We start from the raw sequence: 16,712 nt of genomic DNA, 5'->3' as shown, positions 1-16,712 counted from the left end.
GCTGGACGATGGGCATATGGGTGATGCTGGATGGTGGGCACATGGGTGATGCTGGACGGTGGGCACATGGGTGATGCTGGACGATGGGCATATGGGTGATGCTGGATGGTGGGCACATGGGTGATGCTGGATGATGGGCACATGGGTGATGCTGGATGATGGGCACATGGGTGATGCTGGATGATGGGCACATAGGTGATGCTGGATGATGGGCACATGGGTGATGCTGGATGGTGGGCACATGGGTGATGCTGGATGATGGGCACATGGGTGATGCTGGATGATGGGCACATGGGTGATGCTGGATGATGGGCACATGGGTGATGCTGGACGGTGGGCACATGGGTGATGCTGGATGATGGGCATATGGGTGATGCTGGATGATGGGCACATGGGTGATGCTGGATGATGGGCACATGGGTGATGCTGGACGGTGGGCACATGGGTGATGCTGGACGGTGGGCACATGGGTGATGCTGGACGGTGGGCACATGGGTGATGCTGGATGATGGGCACATGGGTGATGCTGGACGGTGGGCACATGGGTGATGCTGGATGATGGGCACATGGGTGATGCTGGACGGTGGGCACATGGGTGATGCTGGATGATGGGCACATGGGTGATGCTGGACGGTGGGCACATGGGTGATGCTGGATGATGGGCACATGGGTGATGCTGGACGGTGGGCACATGGGTGATGCTGGACGGTGGGCACATGGGTGATGCTGGATGATGGGCACATGGGTGATGCTGGATGGTGGGCACATGGGTGATGCTGGACGATGGGCACATGGGTGATGCTGGACGATGGGCACATGGGTGATGCTGGATGATGGGCACATGGGTGATGCTGGATGATGGGCACATGGGTGATGCTGGATGATGGGCACATGGGTGATGCTGGATGATGGGCACATGGGTGATGCTGGATGATGGGCACATGGGTGATGCTGAATGATGGGCACATGGGTGATGCTGGACGGTGGGCACATGGGTGATGTTGGATGATGGGCACATGGGTGATGCTGGATGATGGGCACATGGGTGATGCTGGATGATGAGCATATGGGTGATGCTGGATGGTGGGCACATGGGTGATGCTGGATGATGGGCATATGGGTTAAGCTGGACGGTGGGCACATGGGTGATGCTGGATGATGGGCACATGGGTGATGCTGGACGGTGGGCACATGGATGATGCTGGATGGTGGGCATATGGGTGACGGTGAACGGTGGGCACATGTGTGATGCTGGATGGTGGGCACATGGGTGACGGTGAACGGTGGGCACATGTGTGATGCTGGATGGTGGGCACATGGGTGACGGTGAATGGTGGGCACATGTGTGATGCTGGACGGTGGGCACATGAGTGATGCTGGATGGTGGGCACATGGATGATGCTGGATGGTGGGCACATGGGTGACGGTGAATGGTGGGCACATGAGTGATGCTGGATGGTGGGCACATGAGTGATGCTGGATGGTGGGCACATGGGTGACGGTGGGCCATGATAAGTGACGTGTGTGGGATCCCCGGCACAGACCTGGCATGGCATAGTTAGTAATGAGAGTGCGCATGTGCCTTCTAGCGTTGCGATGAGTTTGGTTCTCGCCCACCAGTGGGTCCAATCATCGTAGAACTACATGCGACCACCCATTTTGTTGCATAATGATTAATCCCTCTCTGAATATTGTCTTTCAGGAGCGGAGCCCCCCGTGAATGAAGACATGGAGGACCCCATATTTACGTTTGGCGTCATAGCCGACATCCAGTATGCCGACATAGACGATGGGTACAACTACGTCAAGACCAGGATGAGATACTACAGGAATAGTCTATCGTTACTCCAAGGAGCTATACGAGAGTGGTCCTCCGAGCCCGACACCCCTCAGTTCATCCTCCAGCTCGGGGACCTCATAGACGGTTACAATGTCGCACACAAGTCCTCCGAGACGTCGCTGAAGAAAGTCCTGACCGAGATTGAAAAGCTGAAGGTCCCCGTCCACCACATCTGGGGAAACCATGAGTTCTACAACTTCACCAGGCAGCAGCTAATGGAGTCGATTCTGAACAGTTCCAGACTCCCCGATACATCGACGACGTCTTCTGAAGATGGTGGGGACCCCCTGGACTCGTTTTATGCCTATCACTTCAGTCCTTCCTCAAAATTTCGACTCCTGTTAATTGACTCTTATGACTTAAGTGTGATTGGACGAGATCCATCCAGTGACAAATACGTCAAGTCCTCGAGGCTCCTCAGACAGAAGAATCCGAATGAAGACAAAAACAGTCCTAAAGGTATTGAAGGGGAACACTATAGGGGTGGGACCCACCATATCTGTGTTATCTCTATTCCTCAAAGTGCCCATACACCTAGAGTATATGTTGACCCCTACCTTGTCATCTGAAACCTCACACACATGCACACTCTATGTAGCTGAGGCTTCTAGGTGGTGTCTTATCTTTCCCAGAAACCAAAAGGATCAGTAGAAATTCAGCACGACAATCCCTCTTTCGAGAGTTAAGAGGTTCCAAAAACATGGCCCAAATTGCGAGGTTAAGTCATCTCTGATCAAATGCATACAAGCACCTTAAAGGGGTATTCTGGTCTAAAAAGTTAGGACCGATCACCATCCCTTGCCAATCACAATCATAGGCTGGATTACCCCTTTAAAACCTCACCTGGAAGCATCAAAGTCAACTTCTGAGGAACGTTAACTTGTAAGGAACATGAACTTGTGAGGAACGTCAACTTGTGAGTAATATCTACTTCTGAGGAACGTCAACATCTAAGGAACATCAACTTGTGAGGAACGTCAACTTTTGAGGAACGCAACTTGTGAGGAACGTCAACTTGGAAGAATGTCAACTTGTGAGGAATGTCAACTTGTGAGAAATGTCTACTTGTGAGGAACGTCAACTTGTGATGAACGTCAACTTGTGAGGAACGTCAACTTGTGAGAAATGTCAAATTGTGAGGAATGTCAACTTGTGAGGAATGTCAACTTGTGAAGAACGTCAACTTGTGAGGAATGTCTACTTGTGGGGAACGTCAACTTGTGAGAAACGTCTACTTCTGAGAAACGTCAACTTGTGAAGAACGTCAACTTGTGAGGAACGCAACTTGTGAGGAACACAACTTGTGAGGAACGCAACTTGTGAGGAAAGTCAACTTGTGAGGAACGTCAACTTGTGAGGAACGTCAACTTGTGAGGAACGTCAACTTGTGAAGAACGTCAACTTGTGAGGAATGTCAACTTGTGAGGGACGTCAACTTGTGAGGATTGTCTAATTCTGAGGAACGTCAACTTGTGAGGAGCGTCAACTTGTGAGGAATGTCAACTTGTGAGGAACGTCAACTTGGGAGGAGCGTCAACTTGTGAGGAGCGTCAACTTGTGAGGAACGTCAACTTGTGAAGAACGTCAACTTGTGAGGAATGTCAACTTGTGAGGGACGTCAACTTGTGAGGATTGTCTACTTGTGAGGAACGTCAACTTCTGAGGAACGTCTGCTCTTGGCTCTTGCCATGAAACTTTGAGTCGACTTTCAGAGATGGGCTGGACTGTGACAACATCTCAGTATTTTTCATTGTCAGAGGACATGGTGTAGGTGTTGTTGTGATTACTTTTTTTTATGTTGCAGATCTTCCAGAAACGCGATTTGTCCAGTTCAATGGTGGGATCAGCGCCGCTCAGCTCAGCTGGATTACTGAGGTTCTCGAAGAATCAGATAAAAACGATGAAAAAGTGATGGTTGCAGGTACGTCGCCTTCTGTGGGAGTCATGGACGTGTGACTCTGTGTAATGCCCCCAGAGGACGTTGCGTGCGTGAGCTCATTGCCATCTGGTGGCTTGTCCTCTGTTGGCTTGCTGACTTGAACCTATTACACTACACACGGTATAATAAGCATGTCTTCTCCATTACAGGTCACCTCCCAGTCCACCCCAAATCCACAGACCCAGTATGTCTGACCTGGAACTATCTGGAGGTCCTAGACCTTCTGCAGTCTCACCCCTGTGTGGTGGCCTATTTTTCTGGACACGATCACGATGGTGGATACTTTCAGGACCAGTGTGGAATCCACCACGTCACCTTCAACGGCATCATTGAGACGCCCCCTGACAGCCAAGCGTTCGGCACCATGCACATATACGAAGACAAGATGGTCCTCAGGGGCCGCGGCCTGATCCCCGAGAGAACGCTGCTCTACCGGAAGAGCTAGAGGACCATGGAAAGACCGGCGCGAAGATGAGCGGAACACGCGACAAGCATGATGGCTCCAACACATCATTGTACTAATGGACCGGAGGGATTGTCTCCCAGCAACGGGTGTGACGACTACGAAAGAGGATCTACCAATAGGATCTACCAATAAGATCTACCAATAAGATCTACCGATAAGATCTACCAATAAGACTGAGAGAAAACTGTAACAACGAGCTCCAAAATACAAAGTGTGCGGCATAAATATGTCCAGAGGTTGTCATTATTACTGATGGGCAGTATTATAGCTGGTATATTCCTGTACATAGGGGGCGGTATTATAGTAGTTATATTCTTGTACATAGGGGCAGTATTATAGTAGTTATATTCTTGTATATAGGAGGCAGTATTATAGTAGTTATATTCTTGTATATAGGGGGCAGTATTATAGTAGTTATATTCTTGTACATAGGGGCAGTATTATAGTAGTTATATTCTTGTATATAGAGGCAGTATTATAGTAGTTATATTCTTGTATATAGGGGCAGTATTATAGTAGTTATATTCTTGTATATAGGGGGCAGTATTATAGTAGTTATATTCTTGTATATAGGAGGCAGTATTATAGTAGTTATATTCTTGTATATAGGAGCAGTATTATAGTAGTTATATTCTTGTATATAGGGGCAGTATTATAGTAGTTATATTCTTGTATATAGGGGCAGTGTTATAGTAGTTATATTCTTGTATATAGGAGCAGTATTATAGTAGTTATATTCTTGTATATAGGGGGCAGTATTATAGCAGTTATATTCTTGTATATAGGGGCAGTGTTATAGTAGTTATATTCTTGTATATAGGGGGCAGTATTATAGTAGTTATATTCTTGTATATAGGGGCAGTATTATAGTAGTTATATTCTTGTATATAGGAGCAGTATTATAGTAGTTATATTCTTGTATATAGGGGCAGCATTATATTAGTTATATTCTTGTATATAGGAGCAGTATTATAGTAGTTATATTCTTGTATATAGGGGCAGTGTTATAGTAGTTATATTCTTGTATATAGGGGCAGTATTATAGTAGTTATATTCTTGTATATAGGGGCAGTGTTATAGTAGTTATATTCTTGTATATAGGGGGCAGTATTATAGTAGTTATATTCTTGTATATAGGGGCAGTGTTATAGTAGTTATATTCTTGTATATAGGGGCAGTATTATAGTAGTTATATTCTTGTATATAGGAGCAGTATTATAGTAGTTATATTCTTGTATATAGGGGCAGTATTATAGTAGTTATATTCTTGTATATAGGGGCAGTATTATAGTAGTTATATTCTTGGATATAGGGGCAGTATTATAGTAGTTATATTCTTGTATATAGGGGGCAGTATTATAGCAGTTATATTCTTGTATATAGGGGCAGTGTTATAGTAGTTATATTCTTGTATATAGGGGGCAGTATTATAGTAGTTATATTCTTGTATATAGGAGCAGTATTATAGTAGTTATATTCTTGTATATAGGGGCAGCATTATATTAGTTATATTCTTGTATATAGGAGCAGTATTATAGTAGTTATATTCTTGTATATAGGGGCAGTATTATAGTAGTTATATTCTTGTATATAGGGGCAGTGTTATAGTAGTTATATTCTTGTATATAGGGGGCAGTATTATAGTAGTTATATTCTTGTATATAGGGGCAGTGTTATAGTAGTTATATTCTTGTATATAGGGGCAGTATTATAGTAGTTATATTCTTGTATATAGGAGCAGTATTATAGTAGTTATATTCTTGTATATAGGGGCAGTATTATAGTAGTTATATTCTTGTATATAGGAGCAGTATTATAGTAGTTATATTCTTGTACATAGGGGGCAGTATTATAGTAGTTATATTCTTGTATATAGGAGCAGTATTATAGTAGTTATATTCTTGTACATAGGGGCAGTATTATAGTAGTTATATTCTTGTACATAGGGGCAGTATTATAGTAGTTATATTCTTGTATATAGGGGCAGTATTATAGTAGTTATATTCTTGTACATAGGGGCAGTATTATAGTAGTTATATTCTTGTACATAGGGACAGTATTATAGTAGTCATATTCTTGTATATAGGGGCAGTATTATAGTAGTTATATTCTTGTACATAGGGGCAGTATTATAGCAGATATATTCTTGTACATAGGGGCAGTATTATAGTAGTTATATTCTTGTATATAGGGGGCAGTATTATAGTAGTTATATTCTTGTATATAGAGGGCAGTATTATAGTAGTTGTATTCTTGTATATAGGGGCAGTATTATAGTAGTTGTATTCTTGTATATAGGGGCAGTATTATAGTAGTTATATTCTTGTACATAGGGGCAGTATTATAGTAGTTATATTCTTGTATATAGAGGGCAGTATTATAGTAGTTGTATTCTTGTATATAGGGGCAGTATTATAGTAGTTGTATTCTTGTATATAGGGACAGTATTATAGTAGTTATATTCTTGTATATAGGGGCAGTATTATAGTAGTTATATTCTTGTACATAGGGGCAGTATTATAGTAGTTATATTCTTGTATATAGGAGCAGTATTATAGTAGTTATATTCTTGTACATAGGGGCAGTAATATAGCAGATATATTCTTGTACATAGGGGCAGTATTATAGTAGTTATATTCTTGTATATAGGGGCAGTATTATAGTAGTTATATTCTTGTATATAGGGGGCAGTATTATAGTAGTTATATTCTTGTACATAGGGGCAGTATTATAGTAGTTATATTCTTGTATATAGGAGCAGTATTATAGTAGTTATATTCTTGTATATAGGAGCAGTATTATAGTAGTTATATTCTTGTATATAGGGGCAGTATTATAGTAGTTATATTCTTGTATATAGGAGCAGTATTATAGTAGTTATATTCTTGTATATAGGGGCGGTATTATAGTAGTTATATTCTTGTATATAGGGGCAGCATTATAGTAGTTATATTCCTGTACATAAAGGCAGTATTATAGTAGTTATATTCTTGTATATAGGGGCAGTATTATAGTAGTTATATTCTTGTATATAGGGGGCAGTATTATAGTAGTTATATTCTTGTACATAGGGGCAGTATTATAGTAGTTATATTCTTGTATATAGGGGCAGTATTATAGTAGTTATATTCTTGTATATAGGGGCAGTATTATAGTAGTTATATTCTTGTACATAGGGGGCAGTATTATAGTAGTTATATTCTTGTATATAGGGGCAGTATTCTAGTAGTTATATTCTTGTACATAGGGGCAGTATTATAGTAGTTATATTCTTGTATATAGGGGCAGTATTATAGTAGTTATATTCTTGTATATAGGGGCAGTATTATAGTAGTTATATTCTTGTACATAGGGGGCAGTATTATAGTAGTTATATTCTTGTATATAGGGGCAGTATTATAGTAGTTATATTCTTGTACATAGGGGCAGTATTATAGTAGTTATATTCTTGTACATAGGGGGCAGTATTATAGTAGTTATATTCTTGTATATAGGGGCAGTATTATAGTAGTTATATTCTTGTACATAGGGGCAGTATTATAGTAGTTATATTCTTGTACATAGGGGGCAGTATTATAGTAGTTATATTCTTGTATATAGGGGCAGTATTATAGTAGTTATATTCTTGTATATAGGGGCAGTATTATAGTAGTTATATGCTTGTATATAGGGGCAGTATTATAGTAGTTATATTCTTGTATATAGGGGGCAGTATTATAGTAGTTATATTCTTGTATATAGGGGCAGTATTATAGTAGTTATATTCTTGTACATAGGAGCAGTATTATAGTAGTTATATTCTTGTATATAGGGGCAGTATTATAGTAGTTATATTCTTGTATATAGGGGCAGTATTATAGTAGTTATATTCTTGTATATAGGGGCAGTATTATAGTAGTTATATTCTTGTACATAGGAGCAGTATTATAGTAGTTATATTCTTGTATATAGGGGCAGAATTATAGTAGTTATATTCTTGTATATAGGGGGCAGTATTATAGTAGTTATATTCTTGTATATAGGGAGCAGTATTATAGTAGTTATATTCTTGTACATAGGGGCAGTATTATAGTAGTTATATTCTTGTATATAGGGGCAGTATTATAGTAGTTATATTCTTGTATATAGGGGCAGTATTATAGTAGTTATATTCTTGTATATAGGGGCAGTATTATAGTAGTTATATTCTTGTACATAGGGGCAGTATTATAGTAGTTATATTCTTGTACATAGGAGCAGTATTATAGTAGTTATATTCTTGTATATAGGGGCAGTATTATAGTAGTTATATTCTTGTATATAGGGGGCAGTATTATAGTAGGTATATTCTTGTATATAGGGGGCAGTATTATAGTAGTTATATTCTTGTACATAGGGGGCAGTATTATAGTAGTTATATTCTTGTATATAGGGGCAGTATTATAGTAGTTATATTCTTGTACATAGGGGCAGTATTATAGTAGTTATATTCTTGTATATAGGGGCAGGATTATAGTAGTTATATTCTTGTATATAGAGAGCAGTATTATAATAGTTATATTCTTGTACATAGGGGCAGTATTATAGTAATTATATTCTTGTATATAGGAGCAGTATTATAGTAGTTATATTCTTGTACATAGGGGCAGTATTATAGTAGTTATATTCTTGTACATAGGGACAGTATTATAGTAGTTATATTCTTGTATATAGGGGGGCAGTATTATAGTAGTTATATTCTTGTACATAGGGGCAGTATTATAGTAGTTATATTCTTGTATATAGGGGCAGTATTATAGTAGTTATCTTCTTGTATATAGGGGCAGTATTATAGTAGTTATACTCTTGTACATAGGGGGCAGTATTATAGTATTTATATTCTTGTATATAGGGACAGTATTATAGTAGTTATATTCTTGTATATAGGGGCAGTATTATAGTAGTTATATTCTTGTACATAGGGGCAGTATTATAGCAGATATATTTTTGTATATAGGGGCAGTATTATAGTAGTTATATTCTTGTACATAGGAGCAGTATTATAGTAGTTATCTTCTTGTATATAGGGGCAGTATTATAGTAGTTATATTCTTGTATATAGGGGGCAGTATTATAGTAGTTATATTCTTGTATATAGGGGGCAGTATTATAGTAGTTATATTCTTGTATATAGGAGCAGTATTATAGTAGTTATCTTCTTGTATATAGGGGCAGTATTATAGTAGTTATCTTCTTGTATATAGGGGCAGTATTATAGTAGTTATATTCTTGTATATAGGGGCAGTATTATAGTAGTTATATTCTTGTATATAGGGGGCAGTATTATAGTAGTTACCTTCTTGTATATAGGGGGCAGTATTATAGTAGTTATATTCTTGTATATAGGGGCAGTATTATAGTAGTTATATTCTTGTATATAGGAGCAGTATTATAGTAGTTATATTCTTATATATAGGAGCAGTATTATAGTAGTTATATTCTTGTACATAGGGGCAGTATTATAGTAGTTATATTCTTGTATATAGGAGCAGTATTATAGTAGTTATATTCTTGTATATAGGGGCAGTATTATAGTAATTATATTCTTGTATATAGGAGCAGTATTATAGTAGTTATATTCTTGTACATAGGGGCAGTATTATAGTAGTTATATTCCTGTATATAGGGGGCAGTATTATAGGAGTTATATTCTTGTATATAGGGGCAGTATTATAGTAGTTATATTCTTGTATATAGGAGCAGTATTATAGTAGTTATATTCTTGTATATAGGGGCAGTATTATAGTAGTTATATTCTTGTATATAGGAGCAGTATTATAGTAGTTATATTCTTGTATATAGGAGCAGTATTATAGTAGTTATATTCTTGTATATAGGGGCAGTATTATAGTAGTTATATTCTTGTATATAGGGGCAGTATTATAGTAGTTATATTCTTGTATATAGGGGCAGTATTATAGTAGTTATATTCTTGTATATAGGGGGCAGTATTATAGTAGTTATATTCTTGTATATAGGGGCAGTATTATAGTAGTTATATTCTTGTACATAGGGGCAGTATTATAGTAGTTATATTCTTGTATCTAGGGGCAGTATTATAGTAGTTATATTCTTGTATATAGGAGCAGTATTATAGTAGTTATATTCTTGTATATAGGGGCAGTATTATAGTAGTTATATTCTTGTATATAGGAGCAGTATTATAGTAGTTATATTCTTGTACATAGGGGCAGTATTATAGTAGTTATATTCCTGTATATAGGGGGCAGTATTATAGGAGTTATATTCTTGTATATAGGGGGCAGTATTATAGTAGTTATATTCTTGTACATAGGAGCAGTATTATAGTAGTTATATTCTTATATATAGGAGCAGTATTATAGTAGTTATATTCTTGTATATAGGAGCAGTATTATAGTAGTTATATTCTTGTACATAGGAGCAGTATTATAGTAGTTATATTCTTGTACATAGGAGCAGTATTATAGTAGTTATATTCTTATATATAGGAGCAGTATTATAGTAATTATATTCTTGTATATAGGGGCAGTATTATAGTGGTTATATTCTTGTATATAGGAGCTCACTACATACAGATTTATACAGTCACCACTAGAGGGAGCTCACTACATACAGATTTATACAGTCACCACTAGAGGGAGCTCACTACATACAGATTTATACAGCCACCACTAGAGGGAGCTCACTACATACAGATTTATACAGCCACCACTAGAGGGAGCTCACTACATACAGATTTATACAGTCACCACTAGAGGGAGCTCACTACATACAGATTTATACAGTCACCACTAGAGGGATCTCACTACATACAGATTTATACAGTCACCACTAGAGGGCGCTCACTACATACAGATTTATACAGTCACCACTAGAGGGAGCTCACTACATACAGATTTATACAGCCACCACTAGAGGGAGTTCACTACATACAGCTTTATACAGCCACCACTAGAGGGCGCTCACTACATACAGATTTATACAGCCACCACTGGGGGGAGCTAACTACATACAGATTTATACAGCCACCACTAGAGGGAACTCACTACATACAGATTTATACAGTCACCACTAGAGGGCGCTCACTACATACAGATTTATACAGCCACCACTAGAGGGAGCTCACTACATACAGATTTATACAGCCACCACTAGAGGGAGCTCACTACATACAGCTTTATACAGCCACCACTAGAGGGCGCTCACTACATACAGATTTATACAGCCACCACTGGGGGGAGCTAACTACATACAGATTTATACAGCCACCACTAGAGGGATCTCACTACATACAGATTTATACAGTCACCACTAGAGGGAGCTCACTGCATACAGATTTATACAGCCACCACTGGGGGGAGCTAACTACATACAGATTTATACAGCCACCACTAGAGGGAGCTCACTACATACAGATTTATACAGTCACCACTAGAGGGAGCTCACTACATACAGATTTATACAGCCACCACTAGAGGGAGCTCACTACATACAGATTTATACAGCCACCACTAGAGGGAGCTCACTACATACAGATTTATACAGCCACCACTAGAGGGCGCTCACTACATACAGATTTATACAGCCACCACTAGAGGGAGCTAACTACATACAGATTTATACAGCCACCACTAGAGGGAGCTCATTACATACAGATTTATACAGCCACCAATAGAGGGAGCTCACTACATACAGATTTATACAGCCACCACTAGAGGGAGCTCACTACATACAGATTTATACAGCCACCACTAGAGGGAACTCACTACATACAGATTTATACAGCCACCACTAGAGGGAGCTCACTACATACAGATTTATACAGCCACCACTAGAGGGAGCTCACTACATTCAGATTTATACAGCCACCACTAGAGGGAGCTCACTACATACAGATATATACAGTCACCACTAGAGGGAGCTCACTACATACAGATTTATACAGTCACCACTAGAGGGAGCTCACTACATACAGATTATACAGCCACCAATAGAGGGAGCTCACTACATACAGATTTATACAGCCACCACTAGGGGGAGCTCACTACATACAGATCTATACAGCCACCACTAGAGGGAGCTCACTACATACAGATTTATACAGTCACCACTAGGGGGAGCTCACTACATACAGATTTATACAGCCACCACTAGAGGGAGCTCACTACATACAGATATATACAGTCACCACTAGAGGGAGCTCACTACATACAGATTTATACAGTCACCACTAGAGGGAGCTCACTACATACAGGTTTATACAGCCACCACTAGAGGGAGGTCACTACATACAGATTTATACAGCCACCACTAGAGGGAGGTCACTACATACAGATTTATACAACCACCACTAGAGGGAGCTCACTACATACAGATTTATACAGCCACCACTAGAGGGAGCTCACTACATACAGATATATACAGTCACCACTAGAGGGAGCTCACTACATACAGATTTATACAGTCACCACTAGAGGGAGCTCACTACATACAGGTTTATACAGCCACCACTAGAGGGAGCTCACTACATACAGATTTATACAGCCACCACTAGAGGGAGCTCACTACATACAGATTTAAACAGCCACCACTAGAGAGAGCTCACTACATACAGATTTATACAGCCACCACTAGAGAGAGCTCACTACATACAGATTTATACAGCCACCACTAGAGGGAGCTCACTACATACAGATTTATACAGCCACCACTAGAGGGAGCTCACTACATACAGATTTATACAGCCACCACTAGAGGGAGCTCACTACATACAGATTTATACAGCCACCACTAGAGGGAGCTCACTACATACAGATTTATACAGCCACCACTAGAGGGAGCTCACTACATACAGGTTTATACAGCCACCACTAGAGGGAGATCACTACATACAGGTTTATACAGCCACCACTAGAGGGAGCTCACTACATACAGATTTATACAGCCACCACTAGAGGGAGCTCACTACATACAGGTTTATACAGCCACCACTAGAGGGAGCTCACTACATACAGATTTATACAGCCACCACTAGAGGGAGCTCACTACATACAGATTACAGCCACCACTAGAGGGAGCTCACTACATACAGATTTATACAGCCACCACTAGAGGGAGCTCACTACATACAGATTTATACAGTCACCACTAGAGGGAGCTCACTACATACAGATTTATACATCCACCACTAGAGGGAGCTCACTACATACAGATTTATACAGCCACCACTAGAGGGAGCTCACTACATACAGGTTTATACAGTCATCACTAGAGGGAGCTCACTACATACAGGTTTATACAGTCACCACTAGAGGGAGCTCACTACATACAGATTTATACAACCACCACTAGAGGGAGCTCACTACATACAGATTTATACAGCAACCACTAGAGGGAGCTCACTACATACAGATTTATACAGCCACCACTAGAGGGAGCTCACTACATACAGATATATACAGTCACCACTAGAGGGAGCTCACTACATACAGATTTATACAGTCACCACTAGAGGGAGCTCACTACATACAGATTTTTACAGTCACCACTAGAGGGAGGTCACTACATACAGATTTATACAGCCACCACTAGAGGGAGGTCACTACATACAGATTTATACAGCCACCACTAGAGGGAGCTCACTACATACAGATTTATACAGTCACCACTAGAGGGAGCTCACTACATACAGATTTATACAGCCACCACTAGAGGGAGCTAACTACATACAGATTTATACAGCCACCACTAGAGGGAGCTAACTACATACAGATTTATACAGCCACCACTAAAGGGAGCTAACTACATACAGATTTATACAACCACCACTAGAGGGAGCTCACTACATACAGATTTATACAGCCACCACTAGAGGGAGCTCACTACATACAGATTTATACAGTCACCACTAGAGGGAGCTCACTACATACAGATTTATACAGCCACCACTAGAGGGAGCTCACTACATACAGATTTATACAGTCACCACTAGAGGGAGCTCACTACATACAGATTTATACATCCACCATCAGAGGGAGCTCACTACATACAGATTTATACAGCCACCACTAGAGGGAGCTCACTACATACAGATTTATACAGTCACCACTAGAGGGAGCTCACTACATACAGATTTATACAGCCACCACTAGAGGGAGCTCACTACATACAGATTTATACAGCCACCACTAGAGGGAGCTCACTACATACAGATTTATACAGCCACCACTAGAGGGAGCTCACTACATACAGATTTATACAGCCACCACTAGAGGGAGCTCACTACATACAGATTTATACAGTCACCACTAGAGGGAGCTCACTACATACAGATTTATACAGTCACCACTAGAGGGAGCTCACTACATACAGATTTATACAGTCACCACTAGAGGGATCTCACTACATACAGAGTTATACAGTCACCACTAGAGGGAGCTCACTACATACAGATTTATACAGCCACCACTAGAGGGAGCTAACTACATACAGATTTATACAGCCACCACTAGAGGGAGCTCACTACATACAGATTTATACAGCCACCACTAGAGGGAGCTCACTATATACAGATTTATACAGCCACCACTAGAGGGAGCTCACTACATACAGATTTATACAGCCACCACTAGAGGGAGCTCACTACATACAGATTTATACAGCCACCACTAGAGGGAGCTCACTACATACAGATTTATACAGCCACCACTAGAGGGAGCTCACTACATACAGATTTATACAGCCACCACTAGAGGAAACTCACTACATACAGATTTATACAGCCACCACTAGAGGGAGCTCACTACATACAGATTTATACAGCCACCACTAGAGGGAGCTCACTACATACAGATTTATACAACTACCACTAGAGGGAGCTCACTACATACAGATTTATACAGCCACCACTAGACGGAGCTCACTACATACAGATTTATACAGCCACCACTAGAGGGAGCTCACTACATACAGATTTATACAACTACCACTAGAGGGAGCTCACTACATACAGATTTATACAGCCACCACTAGAGGGAGCTCACTACATACAGATTTATACAGCCACCACTAGAGGGAGCTCACTACATACAGATTTATACAGCCACCACTAGAGGGAGCTCACTACATACAGATTTATACAGTCACCACTAGAGGGAGCTCACTACATACAGATTTATACATCCACCACTAGAGGGAGCTCACTACATACAGATTTATACAGCTGCCACTAGAGGGAGCTCACTACATACAGATTTATACATCCACCACTAGAGGGAGCTAACTACATACAGATTTATACAGCCACCACTAGAGGGAGGTCACTACATACAGATTTATACAGCCACCACTAGAGGGAGCTCACTACATACAGATTATACAGTCACCACTAGAGGGAGCTCACTACATACAGATTTATACAGCCACCACTAGAGGGAGCTCACTACATACAGATTATACAGTCACCACTAGAAGGAGCTCCCTACATACAGATTTATACAGCCTCCACTAGAGGGAGATCACTACATACAGATTTATACAGCCACCACTAGAGGGAGATCACTACATACAGATTTATACAGTCACCACTAGAGGGAGCTCACTACATACAGATTTATACAGTCACCACTAGAGGGAGCTCACTACATACAGATTTATACAGCCACCACTAGAAGAAGCTCACTACATACAGATTTATACATCCACCATCAGAGGGAGCTCACTACATACAGATTTATACCGTCACCACTAGAGGGAGCTCACTACATACAGATTTATACAGTCACCACTAGAGGGAGCTCACTACATACAGATTATACAGTCACCACTAGAGGGAGCTCACTACATACAGATTTATACAGCCACCACTAGAGGGAGCTCACTACATACAGATTTATACAGCCTCCACTAGAGGGAGCTCACTACATACAGATTTATACAGTCACCACTACAGGGAGATCACTACATACAGATTTATATAGTCAACACTAGAAGGAGCTCACTACATACAGATTTATACAGTCACCACTAGAGGGAGCTCACTACATACAGATTTATACAGTCACCACTAGAGGGAGATCACTACATACAGATTTATACAGTCACCACTAGAGGGAGCTCACTACATACAGATTTATACAGTCACCACTAGAGGGAGCTCACTACATACAGATTTATACAGCCACCACTAGAAGAAGCTCACTACATACAGATTTATACAGCCACCACTAGAGGGAGCTCACTACATACAGATTTATACAGTCACCACTAGAGGGAGCTCACTACATACAGATTTATACAGCCACCACTAGAGGGAGCTCACTACATACAGATTTATACAGTCACCACTAGAGGGAGCTCACTACATACAGATTTATACAGTCACCACTAGAGGGAGCTCACTGCATACAGATTTATACAGCCACCACTAGAGGGAGCTCACTACATACAGATTTATACATCCACCACTA

The 16,712-nt window shown here is 40.3% G+C and overlaps 1 protein-coding gene across 2 annotated transcripts in view; it reads left to right on the top strand.

Annotated features, from left to right (window-relative positions):
• LOC142312504 (manganese-dependent ADP-ribose/CDP-alcohol diphosphatase-like) overlaps positions 1-4,463 on the top strand; it is a 30,620-nt gene extending 26,157 nt beyond the window's left edge. For both annotated transcript variants that reach the window (XM_075351463.1, XM_075351464.1), the window contains exons 2-4: positions 1,703-2,299; positions 3,645-3,761; positions 3,929-4,463. In XM_075351463.1, coding sequence (XP_075207578.1) covers positions 1,703-2,299; positions 3,645-3,761; positions 3,929-4,224 — 1,010 coding nt within the window. In that variant the 3' untranslated portion in view covers positions 4,225-4,463. The remainder of the gene's footprint in view (positions 1-1,702; positions 2,300-3,644; positions 3,762-3,928) is intronic.
• Positions 4,464-16,712: the final 12,249 nt, after the last annotated feature.

The sequence above is a fragment of the Anomaloglossus baeobatrachus genome, chromosome 5 (genome assembly GCF_048569485.1).
Source record: "Anomaloglossus baeobatrachus isolate aAnoBae1 chromosome 5, aAnoBae1.hap1, whole genome shotgun sequence".
Lineage (NCBI taxonomy): Eukaryota > Metazoa > Chordata > Amphibia > Anura > Aromobatidae > Anomaloglossus > Anomaloglossus baeobatrachus.
The sequence above is the reverse complement of the archived record's forward strand: the minus strand, read 5'-3'. Positions and strand labels throughout refer to the sequence as shown.